Source organism: Calypte anna, chromosome 11, assembly GCF_003957555.1.
Source record: "Calypte anna isolate BGI_N300 chromosome 11, bCalAnn1_v1.p, whole genome shotgun sequence".
Lineage (NCBI taxonomy): Eukaryota > Metazoa > Chordata > Aves > Apodiformes > Trochilidae > Calypte > Calypte anna.
In genome coordinates, this window is record NC_044257.1 from 18740873 (window position 1) to 18756044 (window position 15172).

Sequence of the window (15172 nt, forward strand, 5' to 3'; positions counted from 1 at the left end):
GGTGCCACGTTCTTGGACCTGGGTGCCACATTCCTGGACCTGGGTGCCACATTCCTGGACCTGGGTGCCACATTCCTGGGTGCCACATGAGAACTGGGTGCCTGGTTCCATGTCCCCAGAGCTGGGTGCTGGCTGTGCACCCGTGGAGTTGGGTGCTGCAGTGGTGGCTCCATGGACATGGCTGCCACCCCGAGCACCACAGCCCAAGCTGAGGCCTGCAGGGGACCTGGCAGAGCTGGTTGGTGACCGTGTGGCAGCACCACCAGTGCCCATGGGTCAGCACCAGGACTGCTGGTAACCACCAGCCCGAGCAGGAAGCATCGGCCCATTAAATTCTTCACATTCTTTGGCTTCCCCACGTTTGTTTTCTGACCAAGTGGCATCCAACTCACAACCTCCTGACCTGCTCACCTCGGGGAGCTCTGCTCCCTTCCCTGTGCCCTCCGAATTCTCCCCCTTGCCCACCTTTGGATCTGTTTGTGCCATCTCGATGTCATTTCCATGCCACCGTCCCCAACCCCCCAGCAAACCCCCCCAACACGAGTCCAGATGGGTGCAGACCCTGCTGGGAGGTGGGGTGGGTTGTGGGCACCCAAACCACCCCTGAACACCCACAGTGTGTGGATTTGGCTCCTTGTGGATCCCAGTGGTACCTGGAGGGATTCACTGGTGGAAATAAAACGTTGCTGAGCCACGAGGACCTGCAGGAACATCACCAGGGCTGTGAGACCTCGGGGCAGGGAAATCACCCCCTGCAAAACCCCCCCTCCCCTGGATGCATCCCCCCTACCCAGCAGGGATCCAGGAAAGGGCTCACTCAGCACCCACACCAACAACCTCGCTCCCGGCACCCACCACACCGCAGCCGGGCTGAGAACGGAGGTTCTGGAAATAAATGGACCCCGGGAACGGCACCCCAGAGCCCTGCCTCATGCAGCCGAATCCGGCCCTGAGTGGTCCCGCTCCATTTCTCCCGGCTCCGTAATGTGCTGCGGGCTCATTATGGGCTGCTCCACCTCCGGGCTCGGCCATTAGCACACGGCCACGCCGCGGGGCAAGGGGTGGTGGCACGAGTGGCTCCGGAGCCCCGCGGCTGTCCCCAAATGGAGGGAGCAGTGCCCGGAATGGTGGCTGCGGGGACCGGGTGGCAGTGGCAGCGTCCCTCGAGGGACCCCACGGCCACCACCGGGCTTGGCAGCTGGAGAGATGGGAACCAGAACCAGAACCTCCCCAGCCCCAAACGTGCCACGGAGAGCAGATAAGCAGAAGGGCGACCACTCGCCCAAAAGCTAGCCCAGGGCCAGCACCATTTCAGGTGCTGCTTGCCCTGCTCTCCCTCTACTCTGGGTCCTAAGAGAGGGTGACCACTAGCCCAAGGGCTAGCTGTGACCCACACGCTTTTAGGTGTTTTGCCCCAGTCCTAAGGGGGGGTGACCACTAGCCCAAGGGCTAGCTGTGGCCTGCACCATTTTAGGTGTTTTGCCCCCATCCTATTGGGGGTGACCACTAGCCCAATGGCTACCACCATCTCCCATGCTACTCCCCCCGCTCTCCCCTCGCTCAGGGTGCCCCCCACCCATCTCCAAGAGGGTCTGACCCCCACTGCCCCCCCTCCAGCCCCCTCATGTAGGAGGCCAATAAAGCGACACGTCCCCTTTAAGAACCCAGTGGCGCCAATTCCGCCCCACGTGACCCCCGCCCCCCGGTGGGCGGAGCCTGCGAGCGCGCGGGTTCCCGCCAAGCGCGGAGGCTTTGGCGGGCGCGGGTAGCGGCTCACACGTGTCGGACCGACCGTACCGGGACCCCTTAACCGGGACCAGGACCGCGATCGGAACCATCCTCCGGGTCCGCCCGCCTCCGCCATGGCCCAGCTTCGCCTCACCGACTTTTTCGGCCTCACCAAAGCGGCTCCCGGAGCCCCGGACAAGCGCGGCGGCTCCCGGCTCAAAGCCGCCCCTGCCATTCCCCCGGGGCTCCGGGAGGCAGAGAAAGAGGGGGTCCCGGTGGGGCTCATCCCCCACCTCCCCCCGCTGCCCCCCTCACCGCGCACCCCGGCTGGCAGAGGCTCCCCGGGGGTGCGGGGGTTGGCGGGAAGGAAGCGGAGCCGCCGGGAGATGGAAGAGGAATCGCCGAGCGGGACCCGGTGCGGGGAACCCGGCAGGAAATCGGCACGGAAGAGGCTGGAGCTGCCGCGGGATGCGGGGCAGGGGATACCGGGCGCGGTATGGAGATGCGGGGAGTGGGGGTGCGCCGGTGGTCCCGGGGTGGGGGGACGGGGGAAGAACCGTAAAAGCAGGGTACCATCTCCTAATCAGCCCCCCCAGACCCTTTGACCATCCCCAGGCCTTGGCCTCCCTGATACATACACATCCCCCTCCCCTAGTGTAGGTCCCCCCCAGGGTTTCCCCCCCCCCTCTCCTGATGCTGAAGCACTCCCCGAGGGCTTGACCCCCCCCCCTACTGCAGATTGCCCCAGGACCCCTGTAATGCACCCCCCCTCTAACCTCCTCTGCTCTCCTACAGACCACCAGCCCTTCAGCCACTGCTGGTCCCCAAAAGTCATCTTTGCTAGAGGGGGGCACCTCCTGCCCCCCCAGCCAGAGCCAGGACGGGGGGACACAGCCCAGGACAGCCCCCCAGGGGACAACTCGGCGCTTGCAGCGGGTATGGGACAGAACCTGGCTTTCTGCCGTGACCTTTCTGTGTCTCTTGCCACTGCGTGCCCCTCCCCTGACCCTCTGTCCCCCTGCTCCCCCCCCAGGAGGACCTGGCTGGGCTTCGGAGCCGCCTGCAGAAGGTGAAGGTGCTGGGACATCGTGGGGACAAGCTGCCACCCATCCCCTCTGGGGCCAGCACTGACCTGCAGGACCGACTGGAGAGGGTTCAGCAGCTGAAGCTGCGGATCCAGGAGAGGAAAGCAGGAGCCACACCAGGAGCACGACCCTCTGAGGACACCGGGGTGGCAGCTCCTGTGGCAGAGGCTGGGTGAGGAGCTGCTCTGGGGGGAAATGGGGGTGTCCTGGCGACTGCTGCAGCCCTGCTGTGCTGCTCGGCCTCGCAGGGATCTTCCCACCCCCATCGGGGGGGTCTGGAGCTCTGGCTGGCCCTGTTGCATGCAAAGGGTATTAGAGAGATATTAGGAAAAAAGTTCTTTACAGAGAGGGTGATCAGGGATTGGAATGGGCTGCCCAGGGAGGGGGTGGATTCTCCATCCCTGGAGGTTTTTAAGAAGAGCCTGGATGTGGCACTGAGTGCCCTGGGCTGGGAACCACGGGGGGAGTGGATCAAGGGTTGGATTTGATGATCCCAGAGCTCCTTTCCAACCTAAATGATTCTGTGTGAAAGGGGCTTCTCTGAGTGTGGTCTAAGCTACCCTGACTGTCATGAGTATTGGGGCACCCATGTCTCCAGGTCACAGAGGGTGGGTGGTGTGACCCAGGTACCAGCACAAATGGCTCAGAGAAGGGTTTGGGAACGGGGGAAGGAGAAGGGTCTCCCTAAAATGGGATGGGCAAACAGCTCCTAGGCTCTGAGCTTGGGGGAGTTGGCAGTGGGATCCCCATCCTGTGCCCAGTTGCACCCATGGGGCCACCCCAGTGCTGGTGGCCCCTGGGTACCCTGACCCCTCTCCTTTCCCAGCAGCAAGAAGCCCCCCGCATACCAGCGGTTCCACACCCTTGCCCAGGACCTGCCCCCAGGGCTCTCCCTGCCTTACAAGTTCAAGGTGCTGGCAGAGATGTTCCGGAGCATGGACACCATCTCTGGGATGCTCTTCAACCGTGCTGAGACCATCACCTTCGCCAAGGTGAAGCGGGGGGTGCAGGACATGATGCACAGGTGAGCTGGCAGCACTGGGTGGGCTGGTTGGGGTTTTTTTGGGGGGGGCGTGTGTATATCCCAGCTGAAGCTGATGCCCTGGGGGTTCCCAACTTCTGTTGTGGTGTTGCAGGCAGTTTGAGGAGCGGCACGTGGGGCAGATCAAGGCAGTGTATCCCACCTCCTACAGGCTGCGCCAGGAGAAGAACGTCCCCACCTTTGGTGGGAAGAAGTCTGAGTATCAGCTCACCCTGGAGCCAGTGGTGGGGGAAGGTGTGTGTGGCTTGGGGGGAGGTCCTGAGAGCTGGGGTCCTCTGTCCCAGTTGGGATCCCTCAATCCTCAGGGATGCTCTCAGGCTGTGGGGTCATCCTCTGGTGCACGAGGACCTCAGCGTGCTGGAGGTAGAAAACACTTTTGGGCCAAGCAGGAGGATAACAGGGCAGTGTTTCTGGCTCACCCCCACGATGGGGTCTGATCCTGCTTTTCCCGAGGCTCGGGTCCCTCTGTGGTGCTGCTGCTGGTGACACTCGTGTCTCCCTGCAGAGGAGAAGGTAGGTGGCCGCCCACACTTGTCAGCCTCACGCTTGCTGGAGCGCAGGAGGGAGTTCCACCGCAACCTGGTGAACATCGTCAAGCAGCACCACAAGGTGAGTGTCCCCCTCCCAGCACCCTCCTCCTTCTGGGCACTGGTCACTGTCTAGAGAAGTGGGTGGAAGGCACAGACTGGCATCCAGGCTGAAGGACATGGCTGGTTCTTGTGGGATGCTCTTGGCAGGCAGGTGTGGGCAGGAAGGACGGCAGCTGGAATCTCTCCTGGCACCAAGTTTCCTCCAAACCGGTTGCCAAGCTGTGTCAGGAGAGCAGGGCAATGGTTGGCTCCCCTGTTCCTGGCCCAAAGGTGCCGTGACTCAGCTCTTGCCCCTCTCCAGGCATTCCTGGCTGCCCTCAACCCTCCCATGGTGGTGCCAGAGGAGAAGCTGACCCGCTGGCATCCCCGCTTCAACGTGGATGAGGTGCCAGACATCACCCCGGCAGAGCTGCCACAGCCACCCCAGGAGGAGAGGCTCACCACGGCCCAGGAGGTGCTGAGCACAGCTCGGGGGATGCTGCCCCCCAAGGTGAGCGTGGATCAGGCTCTGTCTGCAGCTGGTAAACCTCAAACCTGCTGTTTGTTGGGAGGCTGTTACTGAGTAGGGGGTGGGAAAGATTGTTTTGGAGCTGCAGGGCTTGAAGAAGTGTAAGGTGGAGGTGGGTGAGGAGGCAAGCATGGCTGTTAGCACTGGAGGCTGTGGGGTAGGACTGGGTTTGGGCTGAAGAGCCACCAGCACTGATGTGAGGTCTGGGAGAGGGGTTGAAGCAGCCCAAGCTCCCCTTGGTGCAGGCAGGGATGGGTTGGACACGCTGGGCTTGGAGGGGAAACTTCTTGCTCTCCAGCCTGAGCTGCTCCCAGCTGTAACTCAACTCCTCCTCCTCCTCCTTCCACATGAGCAGATGGAAAAAGCTCTTGCCAACCTGGCCTTAAGAAATGCTGAAGCCGATGCAGGGGAACCAGTGGTTTCCAAAGCCCCATCCCCTGCCAGCACCTCCAGAGCTCTCAAAGGGGTGTCCCAAGCCCTGCTCGAGAGGGTGAGTAATTCTCTCCTGGCTGTAATGCTGGTGGGGAAGGGGGAGGAGGGGACCTGCTCCTGTCTCACCTTCATCTCCTGCTTCCCAAGGTCCGGGCGAAGGAGAGGCAGAAGCTGGAGGCTCTGCTGACCCGGGATGCAGGGCAGGAGGAGCGGGTGGCCATGCTGGGGAGGCTGCCAGCCATGGCTCGTGTCCTGCGTGGGGTCTTCGTGGCCGAGAAGAAACCGGCGCTGAGCATGGAGGTGGCTTGTGCCCGCATGGCTGAGAGCTACAACACCCAGATGCCTCCTGGTAGGAAAGCCCAAGGGATGTGGGGGGGCTTTTCCAGGAAGGGAAGGGCTGTGGAGCTGAGCTATGAGCTGGGGGGGTCCTTTAGTTATTTTGTTCTTCTTTGCAGGTGAGATGGAGAAACATCTGCGGCTCTTTGCAGAGCTGCTGCCCGACTGGGTGGGGATCCACACCATCAGGACAGACACCTATGTCAAGCTGGACAAGGGGAAGGACCTCAGCATCATCACTGAGAGGCTCAGCAAGGCCCTGAAGGAGGCTGAAGGCCTCTGAGATCCCAAGGGTTGAGGCTTCCTCCGTGCAATCTCCTCTAGATGTAGCAAATCCCGAGCATGCTCTGGGGACTGGTGTGGGCTGATGGGAGACTCATCCTCAGGGATGTCCAAAACACCTTCATTAACAATCTCACTAATTTATAACAACCAGGTACCTGCAGACTGTAGCTTCTCTAACATTCAAGCTGTAGGCAGGCAGTCCTGGGGTGACAAGGAAAGTGGTGAACAGCTTGTCACCTCCTCTTGGCTTTGCTGGTTTCTCCTGAAGGTTTGCTGCTGCTGGCAGGTTTTCTCCGGAAGGTTTGGTGCAGGAAGGTTTCTCCTGAAGGTTTGGTGCCAGGAGGTTTCTTCTGGTGCACCCTGGTGTGGTGTTGGAGGCATGACAAGAGGGTGAGAGGTAGGAAGGGGTGTGAGAAAAAGCCACATATCGATGTTTTATGGAGTTCTGGGGCCTTTGTTCTGTTTTTAAGGGAAGGAAAACGCATCTCCAGAGTTGGCTGGAAACATCTACAAGGACTTGTCAAAACATATTGGTATTAAATGTTTTAAATATAGCTGACTCCTGTTAACCCAGCACTCTTCCTCCAGGAGCACCGTGGTTCTCCATGGCAATTGGCGCCGGCAGGGAAGGGCTGGGTCCTCATCCAGCTCCTGGAGAAGGACTGACTGGAAAAACTGAGCCTGGGTTTGCAGGGAGCTGAAAGCAGCTTTTGTAAATAGGGGCTGCAGAGCAGCTCCCAGCAGGACAGGAGCAGGAGCAGGAGCAGGGCTTGGAGGGTGGTGGGCACAAGAGGGGCTTTTTTTTTGTTTTTTTTTTTTTTTTTTTTCCAAAAGGAAAATCCAGGTCGCTTGGAAAGAGGGACAAAGAGGGTGTTGATGGCTGTGGAGGTGGCAGCCTGGGCTGCTGCCAAGGTCAGGTCAGTGCCTGCCATGGGATGGGGGGTGTGGGTGCTGCTCTGCCAGACACACTGGGCTGGTTTTGGTCTGGGGCATTGAGGACACAGGTGGAAAGGTGACTCCTGGGGCTACTGCAGCCCTCTGGGGGGGGACACTGCACCAGCCCAGGGAAGCTTCCCCACCTGCAGTGCTGGTGTGTGAGGCTGCAGCATGGCAGAACCCCAAAGAGCTGCCCCACTGAGCAGGCAAGCTCTCCTCCTCCCCATCCTCCTCCCCATCCTCCTCCCCATCCTCCTCCCCATCCTCCTCCCCATCCTCCTCCCCATCCTCCTCCCCATCCTCCTCCCCATCCTCCTCCCCATCCTCCTCCCCATCCTCCTCCCCATCCTTACCCTCCTCCTCATCCTCCTCATCCTCCTCCAGGCCCTTGCCCCTGCCCAGTTGGCCAGCAGTGCTGGCAGGAGGTAGCCCTGTGCCCAGGGAGGAGGGTTTAAACTCAGCCCAGAGGGATGCACAGGGCTGGGCTGCAAGGCTGGGCTCTGGGTACAGCTTGGGATGTTGGCCATGCTCAGAGGACCTCAGTGCAGGGGAAAGGAGCAAGTTTCCAAAGGAGGTGACCTCCAGAGATGCTCTTGGCAGCCTGGCAGGCACACACTCACCCCCAGGGGAGCTCACAGTGAGCTCCCATCCTGGTGCTTGGGTCAAACCCTTTTTCTCCTGCCTGGCAGCTCTCTCTTCCCAGCCTTGTCTCCACGAGAAATGACATCAACAGTTCCTTGCAGCCCCCCCAGCCTGAAGCCACCATCCCCGTGTTCCCTGATATCATCCCTTGGCCCTTTGCACAGCCAGCTCTGGCACCAGCAGGGCTTAAGCTCATTTCCACAGCACACAGCTGCTTTCCACGGCTCTTTGGGGTGGAACTGATTTCCCCCCCCCCCTCTCTCTACCTCACAGCAGGGACCTTCTGCCAAGCCAGAGTGGGAGGCACTGCCTCCCTTGGCTCTGGGCAGGACCTGGCTGCAAAAATAAGTGCCCTGGGGCAGTTTGTCTTTCCCCAGGGGAATGGTGTTCTTAGAGCAGCCACTGAAGTTGGCTCTTCAGCAAACGGTGATAAAAATAGCTGTAATTACCCCAAAAAGTCTGAAGGGGAGGGTGTGTGGTGTCCCCCACACGCTGGATGGGGATGAGCTGGGGGGGTTTGGCTCCACAGCAACCCAGTAGGACCAGTGTGGGTCCTGAGGTTGATGACATCATGGAGAAAAGATACCTGAATGGTCAGTCCTGGGGTAAGCATCTCCCTTCCAGGTGGTTTTGGGGGGGGGAGGACAAGGGGGAGCTGACATCATAGCCTCACTCTCCACTGCCAGCCTGGGCTTGGAGGAAGACATCAGGAAGGGGATTAACAACTCCAGGTTCTGCAAGAACAGCTCTGAGACAGTTCAGAAAAAATAAAAAACCCCAGCATTTATTTCCCCAGTGAGGTCAGCCCCTGCTAGGCCAGGGACATCAAAGTTCTGGCACCCTGGGTTTTAGCTCCTCCTGTGATCCAACCAAACCACGCTTTAGGGAGCACCTCCAAACCACAGCATCATCCATCACAAGACCTGAGTGAGACTGATGGAGCTTGGCTGCCAGTGGAGCACCTTATCTGCCCTTATCTGACACCAAAGATCCCAACCAGAAAGGGCTCCAGCCCAGCGTTGTCTTTTCCATCTCCTCATGCCCCCAGAAGGGCAGGCACCCAGCTCTCCTTACCAAGCACTGCATCTACAGAAGAGCAACCTCATTCTGTGAGCAACAGCAGAGAGCAACCAGCCCATCCTCTGAGGTCAGAACCAGAGGGGTTTTATCCCTCAGACAAACAATCACTTTGTGCCCATCACCTGTGTTTCTTTGGCAAACTATTAATGGGTTCCTAGGAGGCTTCCCAAAGGGAATGCTGGGTCCCCAAAGCTATCCCTCCTCCCCTTTTTTCAGTATTTTCACTTTGGTCTCCTAAAAAAAAATCCAGTGAAGCTGCACCTTGGTTTCCATCTGCCCCCACAACAATCAGGTTGTTCCTTCTTGCCAAAAAGAGAAACTGCAAAAAACCCAAAAGATCCTTACACTAGAAGCACCTTAAATCTGGGGCTTGGAAAAAAAAAATAGGATTTAGGATTGTAAAGCATCTGTCCAGGATCTAAACTGTCCCTTCCTCACCCTGCCCACCCCCTCGTGACATTTCAAGTCACTGAACAAACCCCAAACCCATGCACAGCTCACGGGGTGCATCCATCCCTTGCTCCCAGCTCCTCCTCACTCATACTGCAGCAGGGAGTGGAATGGGATGGATTTGAGCTTTTCTGAGCCCTTCAGGAGCTTTAACTCAATGACCACCAGGCACTCCAGGACTTCAGCCTTCAGCCTCTTCAGCAGCTCACAGGCTGCACACATGGTACCTGCAGGGGACAGAGGGGGAGCAGAAACACTGTCACAGCTGCTCTGCTGTCACCTCCACACACACATTAAGGGGGTTACACGTGCTCCAAGCCCCTCTGCTCCTCTCACCTCCAGTTGCAAGCAAATCATCCACAATAACCACTTTTTGCCCTGGTTCCACGGCGTCACTCTGGATTTCAAGCTCAGCCTGCAGGGTGGAAAGAGTGGAAAGAAAGAGCAGCTTCATCTGAGTCTTGCCTCGCACAGAGGAACGCTCCACAAACTGCCCGGCACATGATGGAATGCAGACAAGTCTTCCAAGAGATCAACCTTAACACTCAGCACCTAGAAACCCCCCAGCAAACCACTGCTCCAGTTACAGGGGAGGAAACACACAGTGGGGTAGGTGACTGCTGGGCCAGTCTGGCATGTCAAGGTCCTGGACATTCCTCAAGTGAGTTATGGTCATGTCATGAAACCTTATCCCAAAGCAGCTCTCCAGTGGGGAAAATCACCTCTAATGCTGTGGGCTGGAGCTTTCTGCCTTGACAGCATGGCCAAGGCAGATCCAAACCCCCCCAGGCATGTCCTGCATTGGATGAACTTGTCCCATGCAGGGGTTGGCCCCAACAATCCTCATAAACAACCACCTCGTGGTGGTGTTCCTGGCTGATGTTAGTCACCAGCACTAGGGTGTTATGAAGCTTCCAACCCCTGCTCTTAACCAGAGAGGCTGGAGGGGGGTTCCAAGGTGAGGACCCCATTTTGAAGCCATGCTCTAAGCGAGTTGACTTCCAGCACTTACTGCAAGAGTGGGAAACACAGTCCAGGTTCCTGCCCCTGAATTCAAGCCAGGGAAAGCAATTTAGCACCATGTTTTTTTTCACCAGCACCCTCCCAAATAAAAGAATAAACCCCAGGGTGGGTCATCAACCCCAACCATGTGTCCTTGGTGGGGGAGGGAGCTGCTGTGCTGGGGTGAAGCAAAACCCAGCCTGGAGACCCCCTGGCTGGTTTTATCACCCCATCCCCTCACTGACCCCCTCCCCCTCTGTGACCCTGCATCAACCAACCTGGAAACCCTCTTCTCCTCCCCAGGCTTTACCTTGCCATACTCAAGGGTGTAGGAGACTGACTCGGTGGGACCGGGAAGTTTCCCCTTTTTCCTGATGGGCACAAATCCAACCCCAAGTCTCTGAGCCAAGGGGGGGCCTATAAGGAAGCCCCGAGAGTCCAGGCCTGGGGAGGGGGGGAGAAAACACCACAAATACTCAAAACAGAGACATTCCACTGGGGGGGGAGCTTGGCATGTTACCCTGGGTTTATCCTCCCCTGTCCAGGGTCGAGGGGGTCTCCAGAATCAATTTGCTCTTGGAGTGGTTTCCCTGGGTTGCACCCACCCCCCACCCTCCTGCCCTGCCTCTGCTCACCCAGCCGTGCTGCTGATGGGTTTTAGGGCACCCCATCCATCCCCCATCAGCCCATTTTGCCTCTTCTTTCCCTCCTTCTTCTTAGAGATAAGCTGAGCCAAGCCCTGCTATCAGCTTGCCCATGCAGCCAGAGACTTTGCACCTCCAGGGACAGACTTCACTTATCACCAGGCACTTGGGACAAGGTTTGCTCCTTCAACTTTGGGCTATTGCCCAGCCCAAGCAGTGCCTTCCATTCCCAGCCTCTCTCACAGGTGTGTTGCAAGGCTTTATCACCACAAAGGGTGTTTCTGGGGGTTTGAAAAGCCCTCCAAGAAGGAAAAGGGGCTGGGACAGGGGCTGCCTGCCACGGGGACTGTGTGAAACCTCCCAGGCACACCAGGCTTTCAGGACTCCCTAAATGATTCTTCTTTTGTCAGGATGAAAGCTACAAAATTGGTACTGAAGTCTCATCAGATGGAGCCTGTTACATCCAAAACCAGTATTTCAGGAAGCTACAGGAGGAGGTTCAGGGTTTAACCTGTCCCTGGTGATGCTGCACAGGAGAGGTTAATGTCTGGGTGATTACAATGTCCAAGGGCTACAGTATTTGGTGCCCCATTAGCAAAGGACTCTCCCCATGCTTCCCACCCTGAGCCCAGGGTGCCCTGACCTGGCCTTTGGGATGCTTCCCACCGAGACTCACCAGCAATTAAGTCGATTTTGGGGAAAGATGCCCTCAAATGATCTTCCAGAAGGTCAACCAAAGCCCTGAAAGCCGCAGGATCCTTCAGCAAGGGACTGATATCGCTGTAAAGAAAAGGGAGAGCAGTCAAAGCACCTCGAGGTGCTGGCGATGGGGCTGGTCCAGCTTCCCACCCAGCTCCTCATCCCAAGGGATGCGGCTCCTGCCTGGCGCTGCCGGACGGGCAGGGGGGTGGATGGGGAGGTCCCGGCCCGGCCCCTGCTCCATCCCCGGCTCCATCCCCATCCCTGCCCCTACCGGAACAGCACCCCGGGCACCGGGAAGTCAGGGAAGGACCGGACCCGGTCTCTGACCCGCCGCAGCTTTTCCTGGCTCATGGCGGACCCGCTTTGCGCAGCCGCCGGGAGGGCGGAGTTGGGACCGCCCCCGAACCGCCCGGGAACCCGGTACTGCTGCTCCGGAACCGAGTTCGGCTGTCCTGCGGAATGGGGCATCGGCACTCCGGTCCATTGGGGTCTGGTACCCTGGGCATCGTCCTCCCGGGTCATGGGGGTCTGGTACCCTGGAACCCTGAGCCCCCGGTGCATGGAGCTCTGGGATCCTGGGACACAAAACCCCGAGGTTCCTGGTGCATGGAGCTCTGGGATCCTGGGACACTGATCCCTGACTTCCCTGGTGCGTGGAGCTCTGGGATCCTGGGACACAAAGCCCCGAGGCTCCTGGTGCATGGAGCTCTGGTACCCCGGAGCCCCCGGTGCATGGAGCTCTGGGATCCTGGGACACTGATCCCTGACTTCCCCGGTGCATGGAGCTCTGGGATCCTGGGACACTGATCCCTGACTTCCCCGGTGCATGGAGCTCTGGCACCTTGGGGCACAGCCCCCCAGCCTCCTGGGGTGCATGGAGCTCGGGTACCCCAGCACAGAGAGCCCTGATCTCCCCAGTGCATGGAACCCAGATGGAGCATGGAGCCCTGGTCCCCCCAATGCACAGCACCCCAGCACCCAAACACCAGCAGTGCAGAGTGCTCTGTACCCCAGTCCCCATCCTGCAGAGCCCCTCTGGTACCTGCAGCATGCAGAGCTCTATTTCCCCAGTGCCTGGAGCTTGGGGACCTCACTCTGCCTCAGACAGCTTCAGAAAGGAGCCCCGTGCCCAGGGGTTACACTCCCAAGCCCCCTCACCCCTGCCCAGTGCCTTGCATAGATAACAGGCTTGAGAGGACAGAACTATTTCCCATTTTTCTGCCCCTTGTCACCTCTTGTGAACCCTTGGGATCAGATCTGGTGTTGGTTGCAGCCGTTGGTTTGGATTACACCCTGGGGGATGATAACATCTCCGGGCTGAGCATCCCCAGCAGCTCTTGGTGTCACCCATGTGTATGGCAGGTCAGGGCACCCTTCCACAGCTCCTATCTCCCATCTCCTGAGGGCTGGAATGGCCACTGTGGGCGGGAGATGGAGTTCTGGCTGAGCACAGAGCTCCTCTTCCATTGGACCTGGTCCCAAGGTGCCTGGGTACAACCCCTTGTAGCATGCAACACCCCTGTGCTGCTGAGAGCTGCTATGGGAAGAGCTTGAGCCCCACACCCTCCAGACAGCCCTTGGGATCTGTGTCCCAGGAGTGTGCCAGCAGCTCTCCAGGCACTCTGCAGTGATTTGGTGTGGATCCCGTGGGCTGAAGCAGCCTGGGAATGACCCAGAGACCCAGCAGAGCTGCTTTCACCTTACCCGTGGTGGACCCAGTTGCTACCAACAGTCCCGTGGGTCATCCCTGGCTCCAAGAAGTGGCTCTGGCACAGGAGGAGCAGCTGATGCTTCCAGCTGAGCCACAGGAGGCTCACGTGTACAGCACGACTTGCAGGACACCCAAATGTCCCCTCATCCCAGCATCCCACACGTCCCGTGTCATTGCAGAGTTCCCAGTGCTTGGTGCAAACCCTGGGGAATCATTTGCTGCACAATGAATACCTTCAGCTGCTCTATTTGCTTCCTAATTCATCTCTGGACAGCAGAAGGCACCTGTTTAATGGATGTTTGCCTGAGGTGCCAGCAGAGAATGAGCCAAAGGCCAGTGCCAAGGTTGCTCCTTTCTGGTTAAGCTCCCCCGTTGCCAGAGCCAGCCCATGGAGGAGGTCAGAGTGTCTCCTTTCACAGCCATTCCTTTACAGGCTAAGATTTTCCCTGAAATCAGATTATCTCTTTGACACCAGAAAAATCCCCTCCAGCAGATGTTCCAGTGAAGCAAACAGGGAGGAAGCACGTGGCCTTCCACTGGAACAGGGGCTTTGCAGCACCCTCTCTCCCTCAGATCAGCTGGAAGGGTTTTTTCTCTTGTAACCTTCCCAACCAGGATGTTGGACAAGGAGCTATTCCAGCAACTCCTCTGCTTCCTGGCGGATGGAAGCAATGGAATTTATTTGCCAACCCACGGAAATAAGCAGGATCTGGGAAAAAGCTTTTCTGCAGCCTGCAAACATCAGGCATCCCTGGAGGATCTGAAGGCCTGGGGTATTCATCCCACTCTCCTTGTCTGTGACCCCCTCACACAACCACCACCCTTTCCAGCAGAAGGCACCAGTGCATTTTTCTCCAGCCTAAGCAAAGGCCACAGAGCCCTCATTCCAGACACAGCAGCCTCACCAGGATGAGGTGCTGGGGCTCCCACCATCCCTTCACCCCTGGGGGGATCTGTTCTTCTTCCATCGAGCCTCTCAGACACCACCAGTTCTGCCAGGAAGAACAGCATAAAGGTTACAGCAGACCAGACTGCCAGGGATTCAGCTGCCAGGAACCATGCCCCGTGCCAGCTCATGTTTAAAACCCAGCAGCTCTCAGGTCTCTGTCAGATCTTCACCTCATTAATCCTCCGTTTCAAGGGATGTGAACTGCACCTACCAGTGCAGACTGGTTTTTTTTAAACATCCACAGTAAATTAGTTTTCCCTGTGACTGTTCAACCTTTCAACCAGCAGTGCTGACTCCTACTGCAGTTTCCATCTGAAAAGAACTTTCCTAGGACCAATTTCCAAATGTGATGTCAAAGGGCTCTGGAATATCAGCAGGGAGCTGCTGCAACATCTGCTTGGAGCTCCCAGAGATTTGGGGTTGTCCTGTGCCTGGCAGAGGAACCAGCACCTGGGATCTGGACCCCAGAGGGTTCTGTACCAAGGGGGGACACTGGCTTGGCCTCCTGTTTGGTCCTGGGTGATTTAAAAGTGCTGTGAGATCCTGAGATGAGAGATGTTATTAGCCAGTGAACACAGAAACTGGGGGTATAAAAGCTGGAGGGCAAACTCCAAGCAGCTTAAGCAGGCGATGTGAAGGGCTCTGCTGAGTCTGGAAGTTTCTGTTCCGTGAAGGATTTCAGAAATTTCAGTGTGAAGGGGAACAAAATGCACAGAAATTTCAACACACCCCACGAGGGGAAAGCAGAACCAAAGTCTCCCTTCAAATCCCCTGGAATGTTGCGTTTCCATTTCAGCTTCAGAAACAGATGCACTTTAAACCCATTCAAAAACCTAAAAAAACCCAAAAAACCCCCACAACCCACAATAAAAATAAAAATTTAAAGCATCTTATTTCAACAGCAGAAAAATGCAGTTTCCCAGCCAGCTTCCTGGGCTCCAAACTGAATAAAGAGGGAGTTCTGTGTCCCCCCCCTGCAAAAGGTGAAAGCAGCAGGAGGCAGCTCAGCCCCCCTGTTTGCAGCATCCCTGTTTGCAGGGAGCTGAACCC

The 15172-nt window shown here is 57.9% G+C and overlaps 2 protein-coding genes across 3 annotated transcripts; one reads left to right on the plus strand and one right to left on the minus strand.

Moving 5' to 3' along the window:
• Positions 1 to 1862: 1862 nt before the first annotated feature.
• Positions 1863 to 6321, plus strand: CDT1 (chromatin licensing and DNA replication factor 1). Of its 2 annotated transcripts, none has more exons than XM_030457540.1 (10): positions 1863 to 2222; positions 2524 to 2664; positions 2762 to 2985; positions 3640 to 3837; positions 3950 to 4089; positions 4361 to 4464; positions 4747 to 4935; positions 5309 to 5443; positions 5533 to 5734; positions 5841 to 6321. In XM_030457540.1, the coding sequence occupies exons 1-10, from the start codon at positions 1863 to 1865 to the stop codon at positions 6002 to 6004; spliced, it is 1857 nt and encodes a 618-aa protein (XP_030313400.1). In that variant the 3' UTR covers positions 6005 to 6321. The 2 variants fall into 2 exon arrangements, with proteins under 2 accessions (XP_030313400.1, XP_030313401.1); XM_030457541.1 differs by having other exon boundaries at positions 3643 to 3837.
• A 2020-nt stretch (positions 6322 to 8341) lies between these two features.
• On the minus strand, positions 8342 to 11863 carry APRT (adenine phosphoribosyltransferase). The gene is made up of 5 exons (XM_008491289.2): positions 11734 to 11863; positions 11437 to 11540; positions 10427 to 10560; positions 9451 to 9529; positions 8342 to 9341 (listed from the first exon to the last, which is right to left on the minus strand). The coding sequence occupies exons 1-5, from the start codon at positions 11811 to 11813 to the stop codon at positions 9199 to 9201; spliced, it is 540 nt and encodes a 179-aa protein (XP_008489511.1). The 5' UTR covers positions 11814 to 11863; the 3' UTR covers positions 8342 to 9198.
• Between the last annotated feature and the right edge of the window lie 3309 nt (positions 11864 to 15172).

Bases quoted from the DNA above. Each gene is read 5' to 3' on its own strand.
- APRT (XM_008491289.2), bottom strand. From the start codon at position 11,813: ATGAGCCAGGAAAAGCTGCGGCGGGTCAGAGACCGGGTCCGGTCCTTC. The intron at 10,561-11,436 runs GTGAGTCTCGGT...CCCCCTCCCCAG, and splicing joins CAAAATCGACTTAATTGCTG to GCCTGGACTCTCGGGGCTTC. The intron at 9,530-10,426 runs GTAAAGCCTGGG...TCCACCCTGCAG, and splicing joins ACACCCTTGAGTATGGCAAG to GCTGAGCTTGAAATCCAGAG.
- CDT1 (XM_030457540.1), top strand. From the start codon at position 1,863: ATGGCCCAGCTTCGCCTCACCGACTTTTTCGGCCTCACCAAAGCGGCT. The intron at 2,986-3,639 runs GTGAGGAGCTGC...CTCCTTTCCCAG, and splicing joins GCTCCTGTGGCAGAGGCTGG to CAGCAAGAAGCCCCCCGCAT. The intron at 5,444-5,532 runs GTGAGTAATTCT...CTGCTTCCCAAG, and splicing joins CCCAAGCCCTGCTCGAGAGG to GTCCGGGCGAAGGAGAGGCA.